The 26,480-nt window shown below is 39.4% G+C and overlaps 1 protein-coding gene across 2 annotated transcripts; it reads left to right on the top strand.

Moving 5' to 3' along the window:
• Positions 1 to 1,411: 1,411 nt before the first annotated feature.
• On the top strand, positions 1,412 to 26,210 carry C1QTNF4 (C1q and TNF related 4). 2 transcript variants are annotated; one of them, XM_058161852.1, is made up of 3 exons: positions 1,412 to 1,430; positions 1,980 to 2,110; positions 25,083 to 26,210. In XM_058161852.1, the coding sequence occupies exon 3, from the start codon at positions 25,085 to 25,087 to the stop codon at positions 26,204 to 26,206; it is 1,122 nt and encodes a 373-aa protein (XP_058017835.1). In that variant the 5' UTR covers positions 1,412 to 1,430; positions 1,980 to 2,110; positions 25,083 to 25,084; the 3' UTR covers positions 26,207 to 26,210. The 2 variants fall into 2 exon arrangements, with proteins under 2 accessions (XP_058017835.1, XP_058017836.1); XM_058161853.1 differs by lacking the exons at positions 1,412 to 1,430; positions 1,980 to 2,110 and adding an exon at positions 16,842 to 16,857.
• Positions 26,211 to 26,480: the final 270 nt, after the last annotated feature.

Genomic DNA, 26,480 nt, shown 5'->3' with positions numbered 1-26,480 from the left:
ATAGGGTACAAATTTAACACTTATGATACAACACTTAATGATAGTCATAGGGTACAAATAAGCAATGAGGAAACAATCAATATCAGTATAAATCGTAAGGATACAAGCAACAAAGTTACAGTCATAAGTGGAAGGACATGGGTGATGGGAACGATGAGAAGATTAATAGTAGCGCAGATTTAGCAAATAGTTTGACAGTGTTGAGGGAAGTATTTGTTTACCAGAGTGGTGGTATTGGGGGGTGGGGAAACTAACTCCTAATGTAGTGTCTTTGGTTTTGACATGTGAAACCAATCACTGTAATATGTATTCTGTAACAGTGTTCCACTGAGACTCTTAAAGGAAAATATTTGTAGCTCAGGGGGAGCTACAGAGGGGGAGCTTCACTGAGCCTCTTACCCTTACAGAATATCTCCCAAAACAACTTCCCTAAGTGTTCCCATCTATCCGGATCCAATTTTGAAGTCACCAGAAGTGCCCATGGAGGATACTAAATGTGTCGGCAAATAAGAAAAAGCACTTAGTTTAGCAACCCATGTAATTTCAATGTTGTATAGCTAGTGTGACTCCAAATATCTTTGTCTTATTCTCACAAAGTAGACAGAAGTATATAAATTTGAAAAATAACTAAATTCCCTCATTATATGTAGGAATTTTATTTTAACCTTCAATTAATGAAACTTCAGATAGCAAAACCTTGAGTCAATGAGAATTGAGATATGAACTTTCAGAGTTCTGGAAAATGCCTGACTGAGTAGGCGTGCTTTCAGACTTGTTATATAAAATAAGACAATGTGGCTAGCCATGATTCTCTTGGGGGGAAAAATCTCCAAAGGCATAACATTCTACTTTCATAGGATATAACTTCTTAGCCAGGACAGAAAATCTAAAACAAAGATAAGATTCATGTAAGAACATTCAATTAGCCCAACAAGGTAGACCGACAAAGAATCTATTGTAGCAGCTCTAGTAACAGAATTCTGCAAGTGTGATTGTGCTTTACCCTCCCTCTTTTTATCTTTGTGTGAACACAGAAAGGGCTTGTCTGAGATGTTTTCTCACATTGTTTTCTTGGGCCAGACTCTTATCTAGCTGCTGCCTCTTCCTCTTACCACATATCAAGTATATGCTTAATTATGTCACTGTACAGTATAGAAAAGGGGGATGTGGGGTGCTGGGGAGGGATAGTACCTCTGGTGTTCCACAACAGCAAAATATTGTTTTTAAAGCAGTGTTTTTTCTTATCTACTTGCGGAAGAACCATAAGTTCATCTCTCTTTTTTTTAATTCAACAGTGTTTCTTGCTTCCACCACAGCTGTTCATCAAACGGGCTGCCTCTGCACAAGGTGGAACCTCAAGTGCGTTTGGCTAATTTGCGGTCGCAAGTGTCCTGTAGAAGATGCAGCAGCGGCCACGAACAAGCACCAAGGTTAGCGGGGTGAGAATTCGCCACCCCACCTTTCCAGTGGGTCAAGTCACAAAGCATGCAGGGAGGGAGAGGCGAAAGCCACTCCAACTTCCCCCCAAAATAAGCCTGCCCAGGTGGCCTGTCTTGTGGGAATTCTCCACCCGTGTCACACGGACGGCCGCTTTGTGGCTGGGAGAAAAAAGTCAGGGATAATGACCTATGCATTCTAGAAGGGGAAATTCGGCTGGTGCAGCCTCCCATCTCCGCACTTTCCGGCTAGAGAGAGCTGCACCTGTTGGCCTTCTGCACAGAGACCCTCTGCCGCAGGGGAGAAGGCAGAACCATCAAGCGGGGCTCCCCGCATCATCGGAAGGCGCCCCCCGTCCGGGGTTAACGCATCTCCAAGAAGTGTATCTTGTAGCCACGTCCGTTCTAGCAGGCGCGCTCCCCGCCCCCCCGCCGGCGCCGTTCCACCTCCGTTCCTTCTCCGGGCAGGCTCCACCTTCGGTCACCGATCTTGCACCGGAGCCACTGCGCTCCTTACGCCCATTCTCGCCCGCCCTTTCATAGCGACGGCGCCTCACAACACTGGCAGTGCGGGAAAGGCGGCAGCGAGGCTCGCAGTGGCGGCGGCGACAGCAGCAGCTCTCCAGAACCTCCAGTCTCTCTATAGCGCGTGAAAACGACGCCTCGGGCAGCAGGTAGGCACGAAACCCAGCCCCGCCGCATCAGCCCCCCTCGGGGCTCCAGAGTCCAATGCTTGATCCTGAGCACGGAGGGTAAAAGAAAGAAAAGGCAGCGCCCCCCCCCCCGCTCACCCCCACTCCACACACACCCGCGCTCGGGATTCTTTTCATGGACTCTTCTCTTTTTCCCCCCCTTCCCCTCTTCTTACTTCCCCTCTTCACCCCCGCCCCCATATAGTGGTCTCTTCCTCGGATGAATTATGTGTAAGGGTTTGTGTGTGCGCGAAGGGTTGCATAGAACGTGGGGTAACATCTTAGCATCTCCTAAGCATTATCCTTCTAAAGGGAGGGGAGCCTCTCATTATGGAGGAAAGAAACGGGGGTGGGGGTGGGGGGGTTGCCTGGGAAATCAGGAGGACAGATTGATGCACGATTTGTTTTTAATGGGGCTTTGTTCTATATGGAATTGGGTCTGGGTAAAATGGATTTAATCCCCATGCAGAATCCTGGCATCTGAGCCAGAGCAGAAGAAAGCAAGGGTCATTTTGTCTCTTTTATCACATCAGACTAGATACTGGGTATGTCTGGTCTTTAGGTCAGATTCATTTATTTGCCCCAAGGCCTTAGAAGTAATCCTTCCGCTGGCGTCCTCTTGGCACTTGCATCTATCTTTCTCATTCTTGTCTGCAAGCTGCCTGATAAAATGTCAAAAAGAAAGGATGATGTATAATTATCATACCAAATTGGGGGGGAGGGCAGGAAAAAGGGACCAGCCTCCCATATATACCAGTATCTGGGAAGAAAGGTGGACATTGTCGACTAGCAATCATTTCAATTAAACTTAAGGAGCCTTTTTTCAACATTGAAAGCATCTCTTATGTCTAACTAATACTTGGGAACTCAAGAACCCCCAAACTACTATCTGTTAACATCAGCACTGGACACCACCTGTTCTTTATCCTTTCTTGCCTGTCTTTTTCTCATGTGGGGTTGGGATTTATAACAGGAGAGAGGTTGGACATTCCCGGGAATGACAGAATATAGAACATATCATGAGGGAGGAGGAGATAGTTCAGTTCATTTGTAGTACAAGATTACCATATTCAGTCCTGGAGCTAAACCTAATCATCCAAAGCATCCATTTTTCAAGCAGATAAGGAGCTGCAAAAGGTGATGTTTCTTACTGAATTAATTCGCCAGCATGCTATATTTTTGCAAAAGGGTTGTCTTCTGATTGGTCAAATACACAATTACACGGTTATAGTTTTTGCAATGACTTCTTCCCCAACTCTCTCAAAGTTCCTAGGTCAGTTCTTTGTTTGTTTTTTTGTTTTGTTTTGTTTTTTTGGTTTTTTTTTGTGAGTAATTATCTAGCACTTTCTTTCTGAGTGGATTGTTTTTTGTTTTTTTGAGGGGGGTTTTTTTGGCACATCCAAATGATTAGGAAGTTGTGCTCTGACCTCTGTATTTATTCAGGAATTGAATGTGTTCTGCTTCAGTTATTCATTTTGATGCTACGGTAATTTCCAGCAGCTTCTCTTCTCCTAGGATCTGATGTACTGTACAACAAGAGGCTTACGTTTTTTTGTTTTTTGAGGATATCATCCCATTCAGCCATATGGTAACTGTCTTTGTTGCAGTGTTTGTAATGAAAGAAAGAAGGGTAAACAATAGTAAGAAAATAAAGCTGGACCTGGAATTGGTCTCTAGATTCCTCTGCATTTCACTATGAGACTATTAAGTTTACTTTTGACATTCAAGGGGAAAACAGAGGCAGGAGTCCTCAGGAATCAGTCATTCAATCATATCTAATTCTTGGAAACTGTCTGGACAAGCCCCAGTTTTCTTGCAAGGTTTTTTCAGAAGTGGTTTGAAATTATTGCCTGTTTCCTAGAGCTGAAAGAAAAAGCCTGGACCAAGGTCACCCAAACTGGCTTTGTGCCTAAAGCAGGACTGGAACTCACCTTCCCCAAAATCTAGCTTGATGTCTTAACCACTTCATCAAACTGGTTTTCATCCTTAGCAGACATAACTTCTTATCATATCTTTGTTTAAAAGATCCATAACCTCTCAGATTCGGTTCTTTCCAACTCAGATATTTTCTGGTTTCATGAATCAGAATAACAAATTTGTATTTTGGAATTCTGAACATACTTAGCACTCTCATCAGTTACATCATTTAGTTCTCTGAAACATAATCCATAAAATCTTGATTAGGACATTTGGACCAGTAATTTGTCATGCTTCCTCGTCCAGTATTCTTTCACTCTTCGACTTTTGTTTCCATAACAGGAGCATCCAGTTTCAGTAGACTGAATTAATAAGTAACCTAATCAATGGATGTAGATCTACTCAACTTCTATGATTCAGCCCATTTAAGGCTTGTGTCTTATCCTTTCTTGGTAAAATGAAATGTTATCTAGTGGAAGGAAGAAGTGAAGGATGGGGATCAAAATAGGAAGAGGTGAAGAGTCAGTGCTATCTCTATCAAGGTGAATAATACTAAAACTGGACAAATAATCCAAAATAGAATATCTGAAAAACACTTCTCTCTCTTGCTGAACAAACAGAATCTCCATCCTGCTAAATTTCAATTTAAACCTGTTCTATCGTATCCAGCCCCTCACAGATTTCAACAGCATTACCGTTCTGTCTGGTTATCATCAACTTATTGGTGGTACCAAACTCCAAACCTCTAATTGATTTTTCCCAGTGACTTCAGGTAAACATTATATAGGAAGGGAGAAAGATCCCAGCAAGGAATGAGGGAAAAGACCCACAAGAAAATAGCCGCTAGGTGTACTTGCTCCCCCAACTGAAACAGGGTGGAGCAGAACCTCTACAAAAAAGTGTCCACAATCCTAATCCTGAAAGACAGTCCAATAAGATGCCATGATGATGTCGATGATGATGATGATGATATGATGATGACAATAATAATACTAACAGCAACAATTTGACAAGAATATAACCATTGACCACAAGTTTCCAAGCTTTTCTCTACTACTTTAAGTGCTGTTTTGTATGTTTATGTTGAAGCTGAGATTCTTAAGGAATCTCATAGTCAAGAAGTTTCTTTTAAAACAGAAAAAAAATTCTCACTACATGTTTTTCTTTCAGAGAGAGACAGAGATTGATTGATTTTGGGAGTCAATACTGGTCTTCTATATTAAATAAAGAAGGATCTTGTTCCAGTTTTCTCTGAGTGCAATAATCATAGTAAATTTAATATTTACTTTCTGTTAATGTTCCCATTGTTATATATCAATTACCCTGTTTAATTTGCAAAAATATAATAATGTGATCTCTGTCTTGTTCGATTTCTGAAACATTTTCAATAACATTTAAGCCCCGATAGATGTTTTGAATTGTGTGTTGTGTATTTCAAATTTGGTCAAGTTTCTTCATTTTCCATTTTGCATTTGCAATTCCTTTTGAAAGGAAATGAATATCCTTTTATTACTTATTTGGATATATTGGAATCAATGAGGCATTTCTAAGCATACCAAGAAGAGCAAAAAATGTCTTCTTAAAAAACAGATTAACGATTAAGTCTTGCAATCGATATGAATTATTATCTCTCTACTGATTTTTAATACATTCATCTTCATGAAAATAAACAATATTGAAGCAAGAAGCTAAGCAGCTTCTTTTGTAATTAGCCCATATTTTAAGAACATTATGTAGAATTGAGTAATAATTTATAGATTGGACACTTCTGTTTGAATCCAGCAATAAACATTTATGCAAGTCTCCTGGGAATCCTGCTTCTTAAATACAGCAGTTATGACCCAATCTTAAACAACTGCCTTGATAATCTAGTTTGAGATTTGTCTGGGATGGTCCAAGGATTCTTTTTCCTGGGCAGGCAATTGGATTATAAGATCCCTAAAGTCCCTTCCAGTCCTACAATACTATTTATTCTATGTTATTTTACATTAGCGGCACTTAGCAATCAGTGCATTGGATAAGGCAGAACTTTAGTCATACCTACCATCTAATTCTTATGCTTCTTCTCCTAAATCAACTTTATAGGTGTTGCACTGTTATTTTTAATTCAAGAAACTAAAATCTGAACTGTTCAGTTGCTGTCCAGTTCTTTGTGAACTAAACTAACACCACAAGTGGTATGTCTTGTATTATTATTCAACTTGAAGTTAGCAGTGCTAGATATGCTCAGAACTTCCCCAATATTTTTTTTCTTTTAACAATACATCAGGGTGAAGTTGGAGTAACTGAATGGAGTTTGCACATTTACAGGCCAGATGCCCTTCCTAACGCCTATGTAGAGTTCACAGCAGACAATTACTCATTGTGGGCAGAAAGAGAAATATCTGTCATTACCTAGGATTGAACTCACATCCTCCTGATTGTGAGGCGAGAACTTTACCTCTAGGCCACCACACCACTAAAACTTCCCCAATATAATATCCACTAAATTGTAGTAACCACAATGTATATAATTCTCTGCCAGCTCTATTTTTGGTTTTATTGGCTGGAAAAGTTCACAAATCCATGTTTATCTGGAAGTAACCATATTAGGGAAGCTTTTTTCTGTATGAACCAAACCTGATTTAACATGGCAAACAGAATTAGATTTCACCTAATTAGATTTGTCCCTGTTCCATTTCTATAGTCTTGTATTACAATAATTAGAAGAACTAAAAGGGATAGTACAAGAGGCATCGGTAAAGGCTTGGGAGTATTTCGTATCTGTTTGTAAGTATCATGTTATTTATTAGTAGAGTTAGCATACCAAGAAGAGCAAAAATGTCTTCTTAAAAACAGATTAACGATTAAGTCTTGCAATCGATATGAATTATTATCTCTCTACTGATTTTTAATACATTCATCTTCATGAAAATAAACAATATTGAAGCAAGAAGCTAAGCAGCTTCTTTTGTAATTAGCCCATATTTTAAAAACATTATGTAGAATTGAGTAATAATTTATAGATTGGACACTTCTGTTTGAATCCAGCAATAAACATTTATGCAAGTCTCCTGGGAATCCTGCTTCTTAAATACAGCAGTTATGACCCAATCTTAAACAACTGCCTTGATAATCTAGCTTGAGATTTGTCTGGGATGGTCCAAGGATTCTTTTTCCTGGGCAGGCAATTGGATTATAAGATCCCTAAAGTCCCTTCCAGTCCTACAATACTATTTATTCTATGTTATTTTACATTAGTGGCTCTTAGCAATCAGTGCATTGGATAAGGCAGAACTTTAGTCATACCTACCATCTAATTCTTATGCTTCTTCTCCTAAATCAACTTTATAGGTGTTGCACTGTTATTTGTAATTCAAGAAACTAAAATCTGAACTGTTCAGTTGCTGTCCAGTTCTTTGTGAACTAAACAAACAAACAAACAAACAAACAAACAAACAAACAAAGAACACAAGTGGTATGTCTTGTATTATTATTCAGTTTGAAGTTAGCAGTGCTAGATATGCTCAGAACTTCCCCAATATAATATCCACTAAATTGTAGTAACCACAATGTATATAATTCTCTGCCAGCTCTATTTTTGGTTTTATTGGCTGGAAAAGTTCACAAATCCATGTTTATCTGGAAGTAACCATATTAGCGAAGCTTTTTTCTGTATGAACCAAACCTGATTTAACATGGCAAACAGAATTAGATTTCACCTAATTAGATTTGTCCCTGTTCCATTTCTATATTCTTGTATTACAATAATTAGAATAACTAAAAGGGATAGTACAAGAGGCATCGGTAAAGGCTTGGGAGTATTTCATATCTGTTTGTAAGTATCATGTTATTTATTAGTAGAGTTAGCATACCAAGAAGAGCAAAAAATGTCTTCTTAAAAAACAGATTAACGATTAAGTCTTGCAATCTATATGAATTATTATCTCTCTACTGATTTTTAATACATTCATCTTCATGAAAATAAACAATATTGAAGCAAGAAGCTAAGCAGCTTCTTTTGTAATTAGCCCATATTTTAAAAACATTATGTAGAATTGAGTAATAATTTATAGATTGGACACTTCTGTTTGAATCCAGCAATAAACATTTATGCAAGTCTCCTGGGAATCCTGCTTCTTAAATACAGCAGTTATGACCCAATCTTAAACAACTGCCTTGATAATCTAGCTTGAGATTTGTCTGGGATGGTCCAAGGATTCTTTTTCCTGGGCAGGCAATTGGATTATAAGATCCCTAAAGTCCCTTCCAGTCCTACAATACTATTTATTCTATGTTATTTTACATTAGTGGCTCTTAGCAATCAGTGCATTGGATAAGGCAGAACTTTAGTCATACCTACCATCTAATTCTTATGCTTCTTCTCCTAAATCAACTTTATAGGTGTTGCACTGTTATTTGTAATTCAAGAAACTAAAATCTGAACTGTTCAGTTGCTGTCCAGTTCTTTGTGAACTAAACTAACACCACAAGTGGTATGTCTTGTATTATTATTCAGTTTGAAGTTAGCAGTGCTAGATATGCTCAGAACTTCCCCAATATAATATCCACTAAATTGTAGTAACCACAATGTATATAATTCTCTGCCAGCTCGACTTTTGGTTTTATTGGCTGGAAAAGTTCACAAATCCATGTTTATCTGGAAGTAACCATATTAGGGAAGCTTTTTTCTGTATGAACCAAACCTGATTTAACATGGCAAACAGAATTAGATTTCACCTAATTAGATTTGTCCCTGTTCCATTTCTATAGTCTTGTATTACAATAATTAGAAGAACTAAAAGGGATAGTACAAGAGGCATCGGTAAAGGCTTGGGAGTATTTCGTATCTGTTTGTAAGTATCATGTTATTTATTAGTAGAGTTAGCATACTAATACTGCATTTGGCCAAATTACTAATCACTGCCTTGGCAAGAATGGGCTATTTACCAGGGAGTTTCATTTAAAGAGTGAATGAGCGAGAGAGTGAAAGAAGAGAGAGAGAGAGAGAGAGAAAGTGAAAGAAAGAGAGATACAGTATTCACACTGTCCAGTACTTTTTCCTCTTCTTTCTTTCATTATTTATTTTTTTTACATTCAGACATGTAAAATATACTAGTAAGAAATGCCCCAGGTCTACTGATGTATGTATTTTCTCAAGCCTGTTTCAACATTTTACTATCACACCTCCCCTGTGTAAGTTAATCCCTTTTGCTCTAATGAGTAAAGAACAAGAAAGAAAATTCTTGCTGTGTCGGATCAAAGGGTTGAGGCTTCCAGTAGGAACAACTCAGCCAGGAAAAGGAAATGATCACAATGTTAAAGCATCTGATAGATTGAAAAGATGTGTGTGTGTGTGTGTGTGTGTGAGAGAGAGAGAGAGAGAGAGAGAGAGAGAGAGAAAGAAAGTGAAAGAAAGAGAGTGAAAGAAAGAGTGTGAAAGAGAGAGAAAGTGAAAGAGCGAGAGTGAAAGAGGAGAGGGAGAGGGGAGAGAGAGAGTGAAAGAGAGAGAGAGTGAAAGAGAGAGAGAGTGAAAGAGAGAGGGGGGAGAGAGAGTGAAAGAGTGAAAGAGCGAGAGAGTGAAAGAGAGAGAGAGAGGGAGAGAGAGAGTGAAAGAGAGAGAGATTGTGGGAAAGAGAGAGAGAGTGAAAGAAAGAGTGAATGAGCGAGAGAGTGAAAGAAAGAGAAAGAGAGAGAAAGAGGGAGAGAGAGTGAAAGAGAGAGAGAGGGAGGGAGAGTGAAAGAGAGAGAGTAAAAGAGAGAGAGGGAGGGATGGAGGGAGGGAGAATGAGTATTTTTTTTCACCTTCATCATTGCATTACACATATCCGCACATACATCTTAACACCACTGACAGCCTCAGGCCCTTGGGAAATGTGAAAACACTTTTTTTCAGGTCACAACTGTTGATTAGGTTTCAGTGGGCAAGATGCTGACTACAGGAAAATCGTTGCCTCAGCTTGCCATCCATGCAGCTCAGGCCAGCTTTCCTAAACAAAAAAAGAAGAGTTACAATTCCCATTCTCTTTGGGCTACCTAATCCAAAGAGTAAGAATGATAGAATAGAATAGAATAGAATAGAATAGAATAGAATAGAATAGAATAGAATAGAATAGAATAGAATAGAATTTTATTGGCCAAGTGTGATTGGACACACAAGGAATTTGTCTTGGTGCATATGCTCTCAGTGTACATAAAAGAAAAGATACGTTCATCAAGGTACAACATTTACAACACAATTGATGATCAATATATCAATATAAATCATAAGGATTGCCAGCAACAAGTTATAGTCATACAGTCATAAGTGGAAAGAGATTGGTGATGGGAACTATGAAACGATTAATAGTAGTGCAGATTCAGTAAATAGTCTGACAGTGTTGAGGGAATTATTTGTTTAGCAGAGTGATGGCCTTGGGAAAAAACTGTTCTTGTGTCTAGTTGTTCTGGTGTGCAGTGCTCTATAGCGTCGTTTTGAGGGTAGGAGTTGAAACAGTTTATGTCCAGGATGCGAGGATCTGCAAATATTTTCACGGCTCTCTTCTTGATTCGTGCAGTATACAGGTCCTCAATGGAAGGCAAGTTGGTAGCAATTATTTTTCTGCAGTTATAATTATCCTCTGAAGTCTGTGTTTTTCTTGTTGGGTTGCAGAACCGAACCAGACAGTTATAGAGGTGCAAATGACAGACTCAATAATTCCTCTGTAGAATTGGATCAGCAGCTCCTTGGGCAGTTTGAGCTTACTGAGTTGGCGCAGAAAGAACATTCTTTGTTGTCCTTTTTTAATGATGTTTTTGATGTTAGCTGTCCATTTGAGATCTTGCGATATGATAGAACCCAGAAATTTGAAGGTTTCTACTGTTGATACTGTGTTGTCAAGTATTGTGAGAGGTGGAAGTATGGAAGGGTTTTTCCTAAAATCTACCACCATTTCTACAGTTTTGAGTGTGTTCAGTTCCAGATTGTTTTGGTTGCACCACAAGGCTAGTCGTTCGACCTCTCGTCTATATGCGGATTCGTCATTGTCTCGAATGAGACCAATCACTGTTGTGTCATCTGCGAACTTCAGTAGCTTAACAAATGGATAGAGAAATGCATGGGGATGGAATGTTTGAATGAAGCCAGTTTGGTCTAGTCAGCCTAGAAAGCGGGAGACTGTAAATTCTAAGTCCCACCTCATCCATGAAAGCCAGCTGGGTGATCTTGGGTTAGGCATTCTGTCTCTCAGCCAAACTCACTTTGGAATTATGCTTGGAAATAGTCCCTTTGGATTTTGTGCTGCAGTTTTCCTGGGACAGAGATATAAATCCATGCACTAATAAGAATAACGAATGAAAACACGCTAATGAAAATCAGTTTTTTAGGAAGGACGGTCAAAACACCAGTATAAAACTGTATATCATTTTCCTTTAAATTGTCAAACTGATGCCTAAATTGAATACGGTGCGCTGGCGTTTCAAAAAATTAAAAACTGAAAAAAATATGAAACGGATTAATTTATTTATAAACTTAATAAAGGCTATTGCTGCTACAAAATCATCAGAAAGACAATGCAGAAAAGGATGAAACTATTTTTACTCTTATAGAAAATGAAATTGATCTATAAATCATATAATTTTATCTTTGCAATAGTGGCAAGTATCTGTAGCTTGGGCGTAGGATGAAGGTGAAGGTTCGTTCTCAGAGCCTGTTTAAATTCCACTGAAGATGTTACCAAGACTGGTAATAAAACATTCAGAAACCAACCCACAAGCTCGGAGAATAGACCATCACCTCCATAATTTTATCTATGTTGTTTCTCTGGATTGAATCTGTGGCTAATCTGATCTCAGCGATCTTGTGGAATTCACCGCTTAGTTCCTAAATGTATTCTCCTAAATAATATAGAAGAACTAATACAGTAAGTGAATCCATCAACAAGGACAATGTTTTTATACTAAGACCTGAATCTGAAATTTTCCAAAACCATAAATCTGTCTAGAAAAGGACATTTCATGAAGCTGACGTATTGTTACAGTCTGGCTATTTGGCATGAATTAAGTAAAAATTATACAGTAAAGCAACTAGATTGGCTCTGTTCTTGAAGTGATAAATGTTAAATCATATGAAGCGAGTAGTTTGATTTTTTTTTTCTAACTGGAAAATTACTAAGGAAGGGTGATGATTGACTACAGCATGAAGTTGAGAAGGTTCACTAGATGATTTGGAGAAAGAGGGAGCATTGGATGACAGAAGTAGCTGAAAGAAATACTTTGATCTAGAAAGCCTGTAATTTATCTTTAGTCTAATGGTTGATCAAAGTGTGTGGGAGGAATGTCATTGGAGCAGGAGAAATTTTGTGCTAGAGTGTTAGTTTCAACAGGACCTGTAAAGACATTTAAATATTAAAACCTCTGAATTTTGTGTCCACAACCAAAGAAGGCTTCATGGCAATAGGCTGAGTGTTGTGCCATACTGTGTGCAAATCTAAAAAGACCAGGAATGTATTGATAACAGCCACTTTCTGAACAATAAAAAATAAAACAAGCAACCTTTTGAACATAATTCTGGATAAACAGTTTTTAAAGTAATTTTGCTATTGAAAGATAAGATAACCTTTATTGTCATTTTTTTCCCCTGTGGGTAGGTACTCTAGCACAGATTAAAAATGAAATTCTGTTGCCTGCTCTCAAAAGTATACACCTACATAACACACATGTAAATATGCTAGCTATACACATACATGTGTGTGTGTACACACACACACACACACACACACATATATATAAATATTAATCACAAAGGAGAAAGAATTAATCGGTTCAATAGGTAACCTGGTTTGGAATTTGCTATTATGTTTCACTGGTGAAAAAGAAGCCAGACAATCAGATTAATTTCTCTCATGAATGATAAGAAAAATTTGAAATCCTTTTCCAACGGGAAGATAGTATCAACAATCAACAATGATCTTTATTGCTCAAATGATAGTCCTAGTCAAAAAGAGGCATATTTTATAAGAGGAAGCAACTACACAAGGCATGTATGAGGGCACAACATTATTGCTGAGAATACCTTATTGCGGTCCTCTTATTAAACCTTGAAGATTGATTACTAAAAGGGTGTCATCAATTAGGTATCATAAAGAAAATTCAAGCTTAACCATTTTTATTCATCCACCTACACGAGAGAGTTTAGTAAAACAGTTAAAACACCAGGCTAGAAACTGGGAGTCTGTGAGTTCTAGTCTCATCTTAGGCATGAAGCCAACTGGGTGACTTTGAGCCAGTCACTTTCTCCCAGTGCTAGGAAGAAGCCAAGAGTAAACAACTTTCACAAATCTTTCCAAGAGAAGTCCATGAATCTGTCCAGGCAGTTGTCAGGAATCAATAATAACTTGAAGACACACACACGCACATCACAATTTACTGGGACTTTAGTAAGGTATTTGACAAAGTAGACCACAACCTAGTACTTGATAAGGTAGAAAAATATGAATTTGAGAGCATCACCACCAGATGGATTCATAATTGGCTGACCAACTGCACCCAACATTCAATGGAACTGCATCAACATCGAGGGAAGTATGCAGTGAGGTACCTCAAGGCTTGGTCTTAGGTCGATTACTCTTTAATATCTTCATCGATGATTTAGATCATGGGATAGATGGGGAACTCATCAAATTTGCAGACAACACCAAACTGGCAGGAATAGCTATCACTCCAGAAGATAGGCTTAAGATACAGAAGGACCACAATGTAAAAAAGATGTTGAAACTCTGGAAAGAGTGCAAAGAAGATGATTAGGGGACTGGAGGCTAAAACATACAAAGAACAGTTGCTGGAACTGGGTATGTCTAGTCTGATGAAAAGAAGGACTAGGGATGACATGATAGCAGTGCTCCAATATCTCAGGGACTTCCACAAAAAAGAGGGAGTCAAGCTATTCTCCAAAGCACCTGAAGGTAGGACAAAAAGCGGTGCGTGAAACTAATCAAGGAGAGAAGCAATTTGGAACTAAGGAGAAATTTCCTGACAGTTAGAACAATTAACCAGTGGAACAACTTGCCTCCAGAAGTTGTAAATGCTCAAACACTGGAAGTTTTTAAGAAGAGATTAGATAACCATTTGTCTGAAGTGGTGTAGGGTATCCTGCCTAAGCAGTGGGTTGGACTAGAAGACCTCCACAGCCCCTTCCAACTCTGTTATCATTACAAAATGTTAATATGAAAACAAAACTGTTCTTGTTTAAAAGGTTTGCTAATTAAAGCATCATTACACTATCTATATATATATATATATATATATATATATATATATATACATATATATATATATATATATATATATATATATATATATATATATATAAAAGCGAGAACCACTCACGCATTAATCACGAAATCTCCAGAACTATAAAGCCTACAAACTTGAAGTATGTTCCTCTTGGCTTCTAGGTGCTCACTATGAAAGGATTTTTCGAAATTACCATCAGAGCATTAGTGTTGCCTATATTATTATTAACACACTCTGATGCTAAGGAGTTCTACTCCCCCTCCCCACCTCAAAAGAAATCTGTTCCAAATGCAATACACAAACAGAGGAGAGGACTTTCAGTTTCAGTTTTACTTTCACAGCAGCAAGCAGCTTTACTATATAACAGTTGAGCTAAGCCACGCCCAACCTCCTTCCTTTTTCCTTCTTGTTCACACAGCAAATACTGTTTGAGTTTCCAAACACCCCTCAACTCTCGCACACTGACAGGATGCTAGCCAGATGAATACCGATGGATGCTGCAGGCTGGGACATTCTGCCCCCACTCCCCCTCTGCTCCAACTGCCAGTTGCATTATATTAACACACTCTGATGCTCACATTCTACATTACGTTTCAGACTGTAAGTGTCAATTTATCAAGCCTGAGCACATAGAATAAGGGAAGATAGAGCTTAGGAAAACAATCTTTGTTGTATTTTAAAACAAGTATTTCGGAACAGCAGTTATTGTTACAACTTATTTTCCTGTTACAAACAGTTCCTGTTCAAATAAAACATCTAAACCAACAATGACAAAATGTGAGCTTTGAAAGTGGGCTTGGGAATCTAATAACTTCTAAACTCTGGAAATCTCATTAGGGGATGACAATGAGCAAATTCCTATCTCATCATTTATAACATTCCAATTGGGCTGCTCTCAGGTTCTTGGGAAAAGGGGAAGATATAAGTGTGATAAATAGCATTAGTCGCTTTAAGATAAACATGTTTTTCATTATATGAAAAAGCAAAAACAAAACAAAACCCAGTATTCTCTAGGAAGATACAGAATCCTAGGCAGTGCACAAATGCTACCAAGTTATTTACCGAACACTCAGAAGAAGCAACTCTGTAGTGCAAATCCAGGAAAATACGTCCTTTAGATTAAATCACATGGACTAGTTTTCACATAATACATTGTGGGTACTGTAATTCACATAACCTTGAAATACAGTATCTTGGGGAAAGATTATGTTGTGGAAATAGTACAGGAAGAAAGGTATTACTCTTAATACCTATCCTAAACTAATTAAGCGTAATGGGGTGAGCTCCCGTTACTTGTCCCAGCTTCTGCCAACTTAGCAGTTCGAAAGCACGTAAAAAATGCAAGTAGAAAAATAGGGACCACCTTTGGTGGGAAGGTAACAGTGTTCCGTGCACCTTTGGCGTTTAGTCATGCCGGCCACATGACCATGGAGACGTCTTTGGACAGTGCTGGCTCTTCGGCTTTGAAATGAAGATAAGGACCGCCCCCTAGAGTCGGGAACGACTGACACATATGTGCGAGGGGAACCTTTACCTTTTACCTTTAATCTAATTAATAACCTCCACCTCAAGTACATTTCATCATTTTAAAAACCCCAAACTAAACCGATTTGACCTTGAATGGCCTTGTCAGTTCTGAGAGTATCTCGAGAAAACAGATTTGCAAGCATCAAAATTTACATCTTTTCAGAGGTTTCGGACAGTCCTAGTGCTGACTGTGAGTAGGCTGGACCCAGCGGACTGGTGAGATCACTGCCCTAATTTTCATCCCTTATGCTAAACATCTGTACCTCTTGGCAAAAAGACTTTGCGCACACACACACACACACACACACCACGCTCCTCTGTGTTATTCACTAAGTAACCCTTCGATCTGGATACAGTCATAACAGCATTTAGAATTCTGGAAAAAGCTGTTATTGAACAGAAAAGGCCTTCCGGCTTAGACTGTCAGTCCAATTATGAGACTAGCATTTCTATAACTGTGTCTGCTGACCTTCAGGGCAAAGAAACAAGACATTAATGTTGACCCTTTATAATGTTGTGACAAACAATTGTGACCTGCAAACAAATTTTGAAAAATGGAATGCTCCTGACTATTGTCAGGAGAGTAGCCATAGCATTTCATTTTTCTTCTCCTCTGTTTTCGGCCCTTTACCAATCAAGGGAGTCTACAGAGTATGTTGAGAAAAAAACCAAAAACAAGATGGCAACCAAAATTGTATAACTGAAGCTTTGTACATTTTTATGTCTATTTCGGAACACCTTGCTACTCACTTTGCTTTTCATTTCACAAACTGTCCTGCTGTGTACTCGGTCTTTGCTGACCTACTTCATGGAGAATTCTACCCCAATTGGTTGTCTCTCACCCCAATTTTGTGTGTGTATTACTCTTAAGTCTGTTAATATCTTCTTCTTGTGTTATTTCAGCTACATACAGTAAAGCATTTGAAAACTGGAGACAGTGATTAGTAACAATAATTGGTCTTGTGGATATTATTTAAGTTATCAGTTAAAGCAAGAAATGAAACGTAAATGAAACTTGCAGTCAAACGTTCTTGGTAAGTTTACACAATCTGTTCTCCTCATATAGGAGGTTTTGAGGGTTGTGGGTCTAATACAAATACAGGAAGCCAGGTTTGAGAATGCAAGGCATTGTAGTCGCACTGTGCCTGGCCTTTGGTTTCAATGGTGAGTGACTTGTGAGAAGAATTCTCCTAGCCAAATGCTCCTATCTCCAGAAATTGGATCTCCCTACTAGCAACATTTCTCTGTTGTATCTGTATGATCAGAAAGAAGCTTCTATAAATAGTAGCTGAAGCTAGAACCCAACCCTGGTTAAAATGGATCATCTTATTCAGACATTTTATTGCTTGTTTTTTGTTAGATCTTTGGCACAATTACACATTGGAAAATGTTTGCACCAGTGATGAAATCCATTTTTTTTTTATTATCGTTTCTGTGGGTGTGGTTCAGTGGGCATGGCGTGGCCTGGTGGGCGTGGCTTGGTGGACGTAGCAGGGGAAGGATACTGCAAAATCCCCATTCCCTCCCCACTCCAAGGGAAGGATACTGCAAAATCTCCATTCCCACCCTACCCAGGGGAAGGATACTGCAAAATCTTCATTCCCACCCCATTCCAGGGGAAGGATACTGCAAAATCCCCATTCCCTCTCCACTCCTGGGGGAAGGATATTGCAAAAATCTCCATTCCCACCCCACTCTGGGGCCAGTCAGAGGTGGTATTTGCCAGCTGTCCGAACTACTCAAAATTTCCGCTACTGGTTCTCCAGAACCTGCTTGATTTCACCCCTGATTTGCACCCTTAATAAGACATAGAAAGGGCAAAGGAAGTGTGATGGTTCTCTTCAAATAGTGTGTTGCTCTGCATGCTCTAAAATCCTGAAAGAACCCAGAGATCTCTTTATTGAGATTTCTTTTGAATTCTCATGAGAGGGATAAGTCATTCCTTTGCTAGCATTAGCATTTCCCAACAGTTAAATAATGTTCTGGGAGACCTGAAGGTCCTCTGGTACCAGAAGGAACAGCTGAGAATTTCTGCCATGATTAAGCAGTGAAACAATGTCTAATATGAAGAGAGAGTCTCTCTGGGACCAGAAAGCTGCTGAGCAACGGCTGAAATAATTGTATTGAATGCAGAAAACAAGCTGAAATGAAAGCATTAGAGTTCAGTCCTTCGAATTACCTATTGAGAATTTGCTCATTCAGCTGTGGCATATTAACCTTGAAATCCCCATGTGGTTTATTCTTATAATGCATAAATGATATAAATTATTCCTGCTTTGGGACTTTCAGCAAAGGTAGAAGCCCAGGGGTGAAATGCTCCCAGTTTGGACTGGATCGCCTGATCCAATAGCGATGGTGGCGGATGGGTCAGAGAACCGGTAGCAAAATTCCCTCTCCCCCCCCCCTTGCACCCATGCCCAGCTGAGCCGCATGATCATCAGAGGGTTTTTGTTTTTTTTACTTTTGAAAGCATTTTTTCTTTGGCTGAAAAAATGCTTTTAAAAGTAAAAAAAAAGCCTCTGATGATCGTGCAGCTCAGCTGGGATCATCAGAACCCTTTAAAAGCATTTTTTCTACCACCTCTTCAGCTGAAGAGGTTGTAAAAAAAAGCTTTTAAAAGGCTCCTCTGGCGATCCCAGCTGAGTTGCCTGATCGCCAGAACCTTTTAAAAGCATTTTTTTTTTGCAACCTCTTTGGCTGAAGAGTTGGTAGAAAAACTGCTTTTAAAAGGTTCTGGCGATCAAGCAACTCAGCTGGGATCATCAGAACCCTTTAGAAGCTTTTTTTCCTCTGGCGATCCCAGCTGAGTTGCATGATCATCACAGACTTTTAAAAGCATTTTTTACAACCTCTTTGGCTGAAGAAGTTGTAGAAAAAAATGCTTTTAAAAGTAAAAAAAAAAGTTGGCCACACCCACCCAGTCACATTATCCCCACAAAGCCACGGCCACAGAACTGGTACTAACAAATTTTACATTTCACCCCTGTAGAAGCCTCTCCTAAACAAAGCATTGTCCTATGCCAGGGCTGTCAAACTCGCGGCCCAAGGGCCAGATGCGTCACTCGCTGGCCACACTTGCACCCTAGCAAAGGCATGGGGGGAGTCACAATAAGTCACATAGTATTCATCTGGCTAGCATCCTTAGTCTGGTCAGTTTCAGCACATTAGTTTGCTGGCTTTTTATCCCCTGCTTGTGGGTAGCTTCTCCGTGTGCTATCACTTTTGCTTTACTGCTACACACTTCTCAATCAAAGTTAACATTTGCTTTGTAAACTATAAACCTGGATAGATATCAGTACCTCCCTGGAAACACCTAGGTGAGGCTAAATTAGTCAGGCAGCTGCAACATGGCCATGGATGCTTGTGAATAAATGGAAGTAAGAATGGGAAGTGGAAGGATGGGAAGGGTTATACATGACTTGCAGCAACTCTCCAGAAGTGCAGACAGCAATCCCAACTTCTCTCCCTCACACATAATACATTAATCAATAGTCAGGGTGCAAAAAAAGAGTTTATACTGTGTATATGATGGAAACAGTTAATGGGTAAAACTACAAATAGTCCTTAGCTAATGACAGCGATTGGGAATAGAATTGCGCTTGCTAAAAATAGCTAGCCCTTGACTACAACCATTAATTTAGTGAGCATTCAAACTGGGAACGGCACTGAAAAAAGTGACATGATTGTTTTTCACACTAAACGTCTGTTGCAGCATCCCCGTGGGTCACATGATCAAAATGCAGATGCTTGGCATTGGCATGTGTTTATGACGGTTGCAGTGTCCGAAGGTCATGTGATTACCTTTTGTGACCTTCTGACAAGCAAAATCAATGGTAAAACCAGATTCTCTTAACAATTGCAGTAATTCACTTAACAACTGTAGCATGAATAGTTGTAAAATGGGGCAAAACTCAGTTAACAACTGTCTTGCTTAATATTGGAAATTTTGGGTTCAATTGCAGTCATAAGTCGAGGACAATTTGTAAATCACAATGTCATGTGACTGCACCACTTAGTGATGGCAGTCCCAGCAGTCTCTGTTACCGTCAACTCCAGGACTGTCCACAGTGGTGGATTTCACTTACCTTTGCTACTGGTTCACTCTCACGTGCACCACTTCTGCGCATGCGCAGAACATATTTGATGATGTCTGGGCGGGTGGGCGGAGTCTCCTGCCGCCACTGCTACTGGTTTGCCTGAACCAGGGTAAACCGGTAGCACCCCACAACTCACTGTCCAGATCAATGATCACCAACCAGTAGTCCGTGGTCCACTGGTGGTCCATGAGAAAATGTTGGTGGTCCACAGAAAAATTATTTGCATTTTTTATATTGCACTAAATACTATTTATCTTTTTAAAAAATTCATATTAGTGGTCCGCGGGATTTAAAATTAGGAATTTAGTGGTCTCTGAGGTCCGAAAGGTTGGTGACCCCTGGTCCAGATCATTAAGTGAGAGGATCACGTGATCTTGATGTGGGAAGAGGCTGTAGTTCCAGGCTAACAGGCCCCCTCCCCCCATGGGTGAGACCCATGGGGGGGAGGGCAAGTGCTAGAGAGCATGGGTAGAGTGGCAGATGCCAAGGAGCATGGGCAGGCATTAGGGAACACAAGCTGGCAATCGCTTCTCAGGAAAGGGAAGGGACTGGGGCCTTGAGACATCTATGCGACGTACCACTGCCAGCCAGAATAGTCTTTCTGCCAAGCAACAAGGTGGGGATGTTTCCACAGTGTCTCCCACACATGTGGCCAGGATGCCTGGCAGTGACTCTGTATGGCTACTCAGTGGAGCCTTCATGGCAAGGGAGCTGGAGGGGAAGGCAGTGGCAAGGGGCGTGGTTCACTGTGCATTACACGGCCAATAAACGTCAGGGACCCCAGTGGAGGGGAGGCAAATAAAGAAGATGATAAATGTCTGCTGGAGGTGGCAATATAGGGAGAGGCAGTTGTAAATGCAAGCTAGTTGCCAAGCTCCCAAGTTTTGATCACCTGACTATAGGGGTTATAGTCTATAGGGGCACCGAAATGGCTGCTACTTAGAGGACTGGTCATAAGCTGATTTTTTTTTCAGTGGACGTAGTCTGGGGAGTACCGATATACATCCCCATTCATGGACCTCTCAAGCCATGGTAACTCTTACTGCTTTCAGGTTCACCTCAAATTAGAAGGAATCTGATAGTACATTTTCCAATTAACAAATTTAATTAAAAGGCATAAGCTTTCATGAGGTGTTGCTCATCTCAACAGATGCCTGGAATAATATCAAAATATCTAACATTTCAGGACCCTTTATTACAGATCTCAAAGTAACCTTGGAAAAATGAGACTTTAAAGCAGGGGTCTCCAACCTTGGTCCCTTTAAGACTTGTGGACTTCAACTCCCAGAGCTTTGCTGGCTGAGGGACTCTGGGAGTTGAAGTCCACAAGTCTTAAAGGGACCAAGGTTGGAAACCCCTGCTTTAAAGTATCTACCTGTCCTACCAGATTAGACAGGGTGATCGTTGATCCAAAGATGGAAAGGTTCCCTAATCTTTTCTCCCAAGCATTGGACTCGGATAGGGGTTGAGCTGTGAAGATGAATGGTCTGAGGGGAAGGGTATTTTTGTTTTTAACTAGGTTTTTTTGTAATGGATTGTGAGCAGTCTAAAGTCATCATTAAGATAGGTGGCCAAATCAATTCTGTTAGTAAATAAATAAATCATTTGATACTGGTTGTCTGCGCAGTGAATGATTTGTAGAATATCTAACGTATGACATATGAATGAATCAAAGAGAAAATGGTTTTATGTCCATGCTTAGCAGAGGTTTGGCAGGCTATTCATTTGATGGTTCTTATAACTGAGATATTTGAAACTGTCCTTAAACATTACAATGAATGTGATGTATTAAATGCAGTCAACCAGAAAGTGTCAGGATTTTCTAAGGCATTTTATTATCAGATTTGGGGATATATGCAAAATAGTCTGTTTAGCTATCGTATTTCATTTCTTTCAACATCTTGATATTTCAACTAACTTACTGATTTTTGATTAACCAGATAGCTGAACTGACATTATACCAATTTAAAATATAACATAACATAACATAACATAACATAACATAACATAACATAACATAACATAACATAACATAACATAACATAACATAACATAACATAACATAACATAACATAATAACAGAATTGGAAGGGACCTTGGAGGTCTTCTAGTCCAACCCCCTGCCGAGGCAGGAAACCCTACACCATTTCAAATTAGGAAAAGCTCCATTTTCTGTAGTTGGAAAACATACTGCAGTTGGTTTGCAGTTTTAATGTGAGTTATAATATTTTGATTTGTTTTGACTTCCGGGTCACTAAGGACATAGCTGCAAGTAGAATCATTTATGATGACTACTAGAACAGCAGTGGGGACCATCAGAAGTGGCTATTGATCTGGAACAGTCTGCTCTTGGAGATCAAACTCACCCTGCCCTTCTGGCTTTCAGGAAATGATTGAAAACTGAATTATTATGGAGGGCATTCTCTTGATTTAATATAGTGTATTGTTTATTTTTAGTTTTTTTGTCATTTCTGTTTTCACTGAGGTCTTATATTGTACGGAGTAGAGTTTATGATGGATGTGGTAATTTCTGTGGTACTCCCCATAAACCAGTGAGTTATTTGATTGCATCAGGCTACAAACTCCAGAAACAAATAAATAGTTCAAATTTTCTTCCTTACCCAAAGTACTTGAGCAAATGTGCCATCGTTTACACTGTGAGCAGCAGAAGTAGTGCTAGGATTTGGAGAACACAATGGTTCTCTTTTAAATAGTTATGTGCTTAACAATGTGCAGATCTTAACATCTTTCATCATCTCCATAATCTTCTATTTATGTGAAGTGACTGCTTGGGCACACTGATAACATTTGAAATGGAGGCCAGTGAAGCAGTGGTCAAAATATGTCAAGAAAAATGCATTGTTGAATATATGTTGGTTGAAACCAAAGTTACTGCTGCACATGCTGCTCTGTTGAACCAGAAGAGCTGATTCTGGATCCACTACGCCCACACACACACGGTTCATCCATGGAACATACCTTGGGAATGAGAACAAATGACTGGAAAATCCTGTTAACTGAACAAATGTCTGATCGGATGATACGGAATACATTGTTCTTTCAGAAAATATAGAAAGGAACCTAATGTTGTCCCTTTTTTGGATTTAAGAAGTAGGCCTGGTTCTATTGTGGAAGCATCACAAACATACTTGGACCATCTGCTTGTCATTTCCAGCCTATGCACAAATAAATACATGATGTTGGGTTTCAAGAAAGTCTTTCCATCACCAACTCTGAATTCACAAAAAAACCTCAGCTAAATAAACTATTAAGAGATTTTTCAAAAAGAGGAAGATAGTTAGGGGGAAAAAATGATTGCTGTTCATAAAATAGGAATTCATCCTAAGTTTTACCGAGGTAAATAACATTTTTCAAATCACTTCTAACTCCATTACACTTGAGTCGGTTGAATCCAAATGTGTTCTCTAATCCAATATTAATAGCTCAAGTGAAAAAAAAAATGACCTTGGCATACCATCCTTTACTTTATGCCTTTGTCAAGTAGATCTCATATATTTTAGTTGTCATTTATTTCAAGTATAGCTAGCCTTTTCTCTCAAATCTGTTGGAGAGTATTGTCCTTTAGTGAACCATCATATACATGATTTATCAAAGACACGTTGTCACCCTCCGGTGTACACCTTCCAAAGAAACTGAACCCTAAGTAAGTAAGTAGTATTACCTCTGAATGTCTCTTTGTTTAGGTATAGGATGAGTACATATGGCAGTAGCATGTCTGCAATACCAACTTTCCACCTAAGACAGTATTTAGCTCTGATGAAAGAGTCCTCTGAAATTGTAGACTGTTGATGGCAATAAACCAACTTTGAAGTGACAGGGAGAGACAGAGATGGCAGAAAAGAGATCCCAGCCACCAGGCCTTCCGACTGAGTGATGTTTTAATGAGCCTGGGAGAGCGAGGACAGTGAATGGAGCATCATGTCTTGGCAGTGACTGACAGGCTTGTTCTCAGACTGAAAGTGACCACGGATCTTGTTTTGGCCTCTTGTCATTAGAATCATAAATACTGGAGCAGGAGAAATGCATTAGGTGTTATCTTTTCTAAAATCCTGCCAGTGTGATTCACTGCAGTCACAGAGTTTGGATTTATTACTTTAACATGTTTTGCTTTATTATAGGAATATTTTTTCCCTTTGCATTCTTTGCACACACACACACACCTTTTTTCAGATTTCTCAAAATCATCCTTACTGTTACGGTTGGCAATGAGATGGTGTCATTTAGGCCAATTTGGTGGGGATTGGGAGGAGGCAGAAGAGTGGAAATGTGAGTTCTGCATTCTTCTTTAATCAAGTGAATATAATAAAACAAAGAATCAGCACCTAAATATTCATGTTTTTTTGGCCAGTTGAATCTTAAGAGCTTTTGACTAACCAGCTAAATGAAATAAAGTCTCATATTTTTTTAAAAAAATTAATAATAATAGCAATAATAACAATACACAGCTGATAATAATTTCTGAAAACTGAAACACAAGGAGATTACAACAGTAAATTAGATGGGGAAAAAGAATTAAGAATGTTTTTTTTAAAACTGAACCATATGACTCAACTAGGTTACTGCAGCAACAGTATTTTGATACAAAATCAGTATCGAAAATATTTGTCTGGAGACATACTGTCAATATTAAATACAGACTTAACATTCCCAAACTATTCCTACCTAATTGCATTTCAGTGAGGACAAAGGTGTAGCCCTACTATGTTTCTGCAGATTAACAGGTATTTTTTCAGGTTTGAGAATTAATAGTGACGTATATCTATATTCAGACATATTCTGTGATACTGTCTTCTGCATGTTTACTAAGTATTATATCCTGTTGCATTTTCAGTGTAAAATATGTGTTCCTATTATGCTTCCAATAAAGAGCTGGTATCAAATGTAGCAGTGTCTGGGTTTTATCTGTTGGCTATACCAGGGGTCTGCAAACTTGGCTCTTTTAAGACTTGTGGACTTCAACTCTCAGAGTTCCTCAGCCAGCTTTGCTGGGGGTTGAAGTCCACAAGTCTTAAAAGAGCCAAGTTTGCAGACCCCTGGGCTATACAAAAGTAAGTGAAGTTTTAAGGCTACTCTCTGGTCGAAAAGCAGTTTTTGAATACATTGGTTAAATTGTCTCCTCCCCTCCACTTTTTTTTTTTTAGATATGATGGCCCAGCGGAAAAATCAAATTTTCTTGGGCCTTCTCTTCCATTTGGCCTTCTGCTTTGTGTATGGCTTCCCTACTGATTCCGGGACTGAATTCCGATCTGCCTTTTCTGTCGCTAGGACCAGCAGCATGGAAGGAAGCACCGAGATGGTGATCACCTTTGATAAGGTCTATGTAAACATAGGGGATGACTTTGACCCCAAAGCTGGACTATTTCGATGTCGTATCCCTGGAGCCTACTATTTCTCCTTCACTGTCGGAAAGTACCCCAAGAAAAATTTATCAGTCATGCTAATGAGAAACAAGAATGAAGTGCAGGCAATTGTATATGATGAACATCACCGTAAAGAGCGAAAAGTGGCCAGCCAAAGTGCCATGCTACAATTGGACTACGGTGATACTGTGTGGCTACGTTTGCATGGGGATCCAAAGTATGCCCTATATAGCAATGTGGGGCCCTATACAACTTTCAATGGGTACCTCATTTATCCAGACACCTCTAGCTACTTTCAAAATAGAGTAGGCTCTCCAGAACTAGGAAAAGAACCATCTCAGCCTCCCTCTCATGTCCTTCAGCAGCTTTCCATCAACCAAAACCAAGTCTCAGAAAGGCTCCTGCTTTCTGATGAACCAGCTAGACCACAGGATCCTCGCTCTGCCTTTTCAGCTGCTCGTTCCGAAAGCCTCCTAGGATCGGATGAAAAGCAAACCCAGCACGAACCCATCACATTTGACACAGAGTTTGTGAACATCGGGAATGACTTCAATTTTTCAACTGGCATCTTTACATGTCGTGTTCCAGGCGCCTACTATTTTTCATTTACCATTGGTAAAATGCCTTTCAAAACAATGTCAGTAAAGCTGATGAAGAACCACAATGAAGTTCAGGCCATGATCTATGATGATAACCACTCCAAAAGGCGGGAGATGCAGAGCCAGAGTATTATGTTTCCTCTGCAAGCTGGTGACACTGTCTGGCTCTACAGTCACCAGCATGATGGCTATGGTGCTTACAGCAATCATGGCAAATACATAACCTTCACCGGCTTCCTTGTCTATCCAGAGACTAAGACAAAATCCTCTTCAGATTCCAACATTTCTCCAGGGTCAAATCTCTAAATGTGCATATACAACATAAGAAGCATAAGAGTATTCCAGATGCAGCAGACTCTTGTGCAGGTCCTGGACAAATACCACTCTTCATATGAGAAGATACAAGCATGCTATTACATGTCCAGTGTATTCCTTAAGGACACCTTCCTTGTGTTTTCTGCCTGCAGAGCCATTGTTGTTTCTCTCATTCATTCCTAGAATGACATTCACAAGTTGGTGTGTTTTGTTCATTATTACTGTTAGACATAAGACTAAAGCATGAATCAATTTGGGGAGTAAA

This window comes from Ahaetulla prasina, chromosome 1 (genome assembly GCF_028640845.1).
Source record: "Ahaetulla prasina isolate Xishuangbanna chromosome 1, ASM2864084v1, whole genome shotgun sequence".
Classification (NCBI taxonomy): domain Eukaryota; kingdom Metazoa; phylum Chordata; class Lepidosauria; order Squamata; family Colubridae; genus Ahaetulla; species Ahaetulla prasina.
Note: the sequence above shows the minus strand (reverse complement) of the source record. Positions and strands in the feature narration are given on the sequence as shown.

What these genes read in the sequence shown, in the direction of transcription:
- C1QTNF4 (XM_058161852.1), top strand. Translation starts at nt 25,085, where the DNA reads ATGATGGCCCAGCGGAAAAATCAAATTTTCTTGGGCCTTCTCTTCCAT.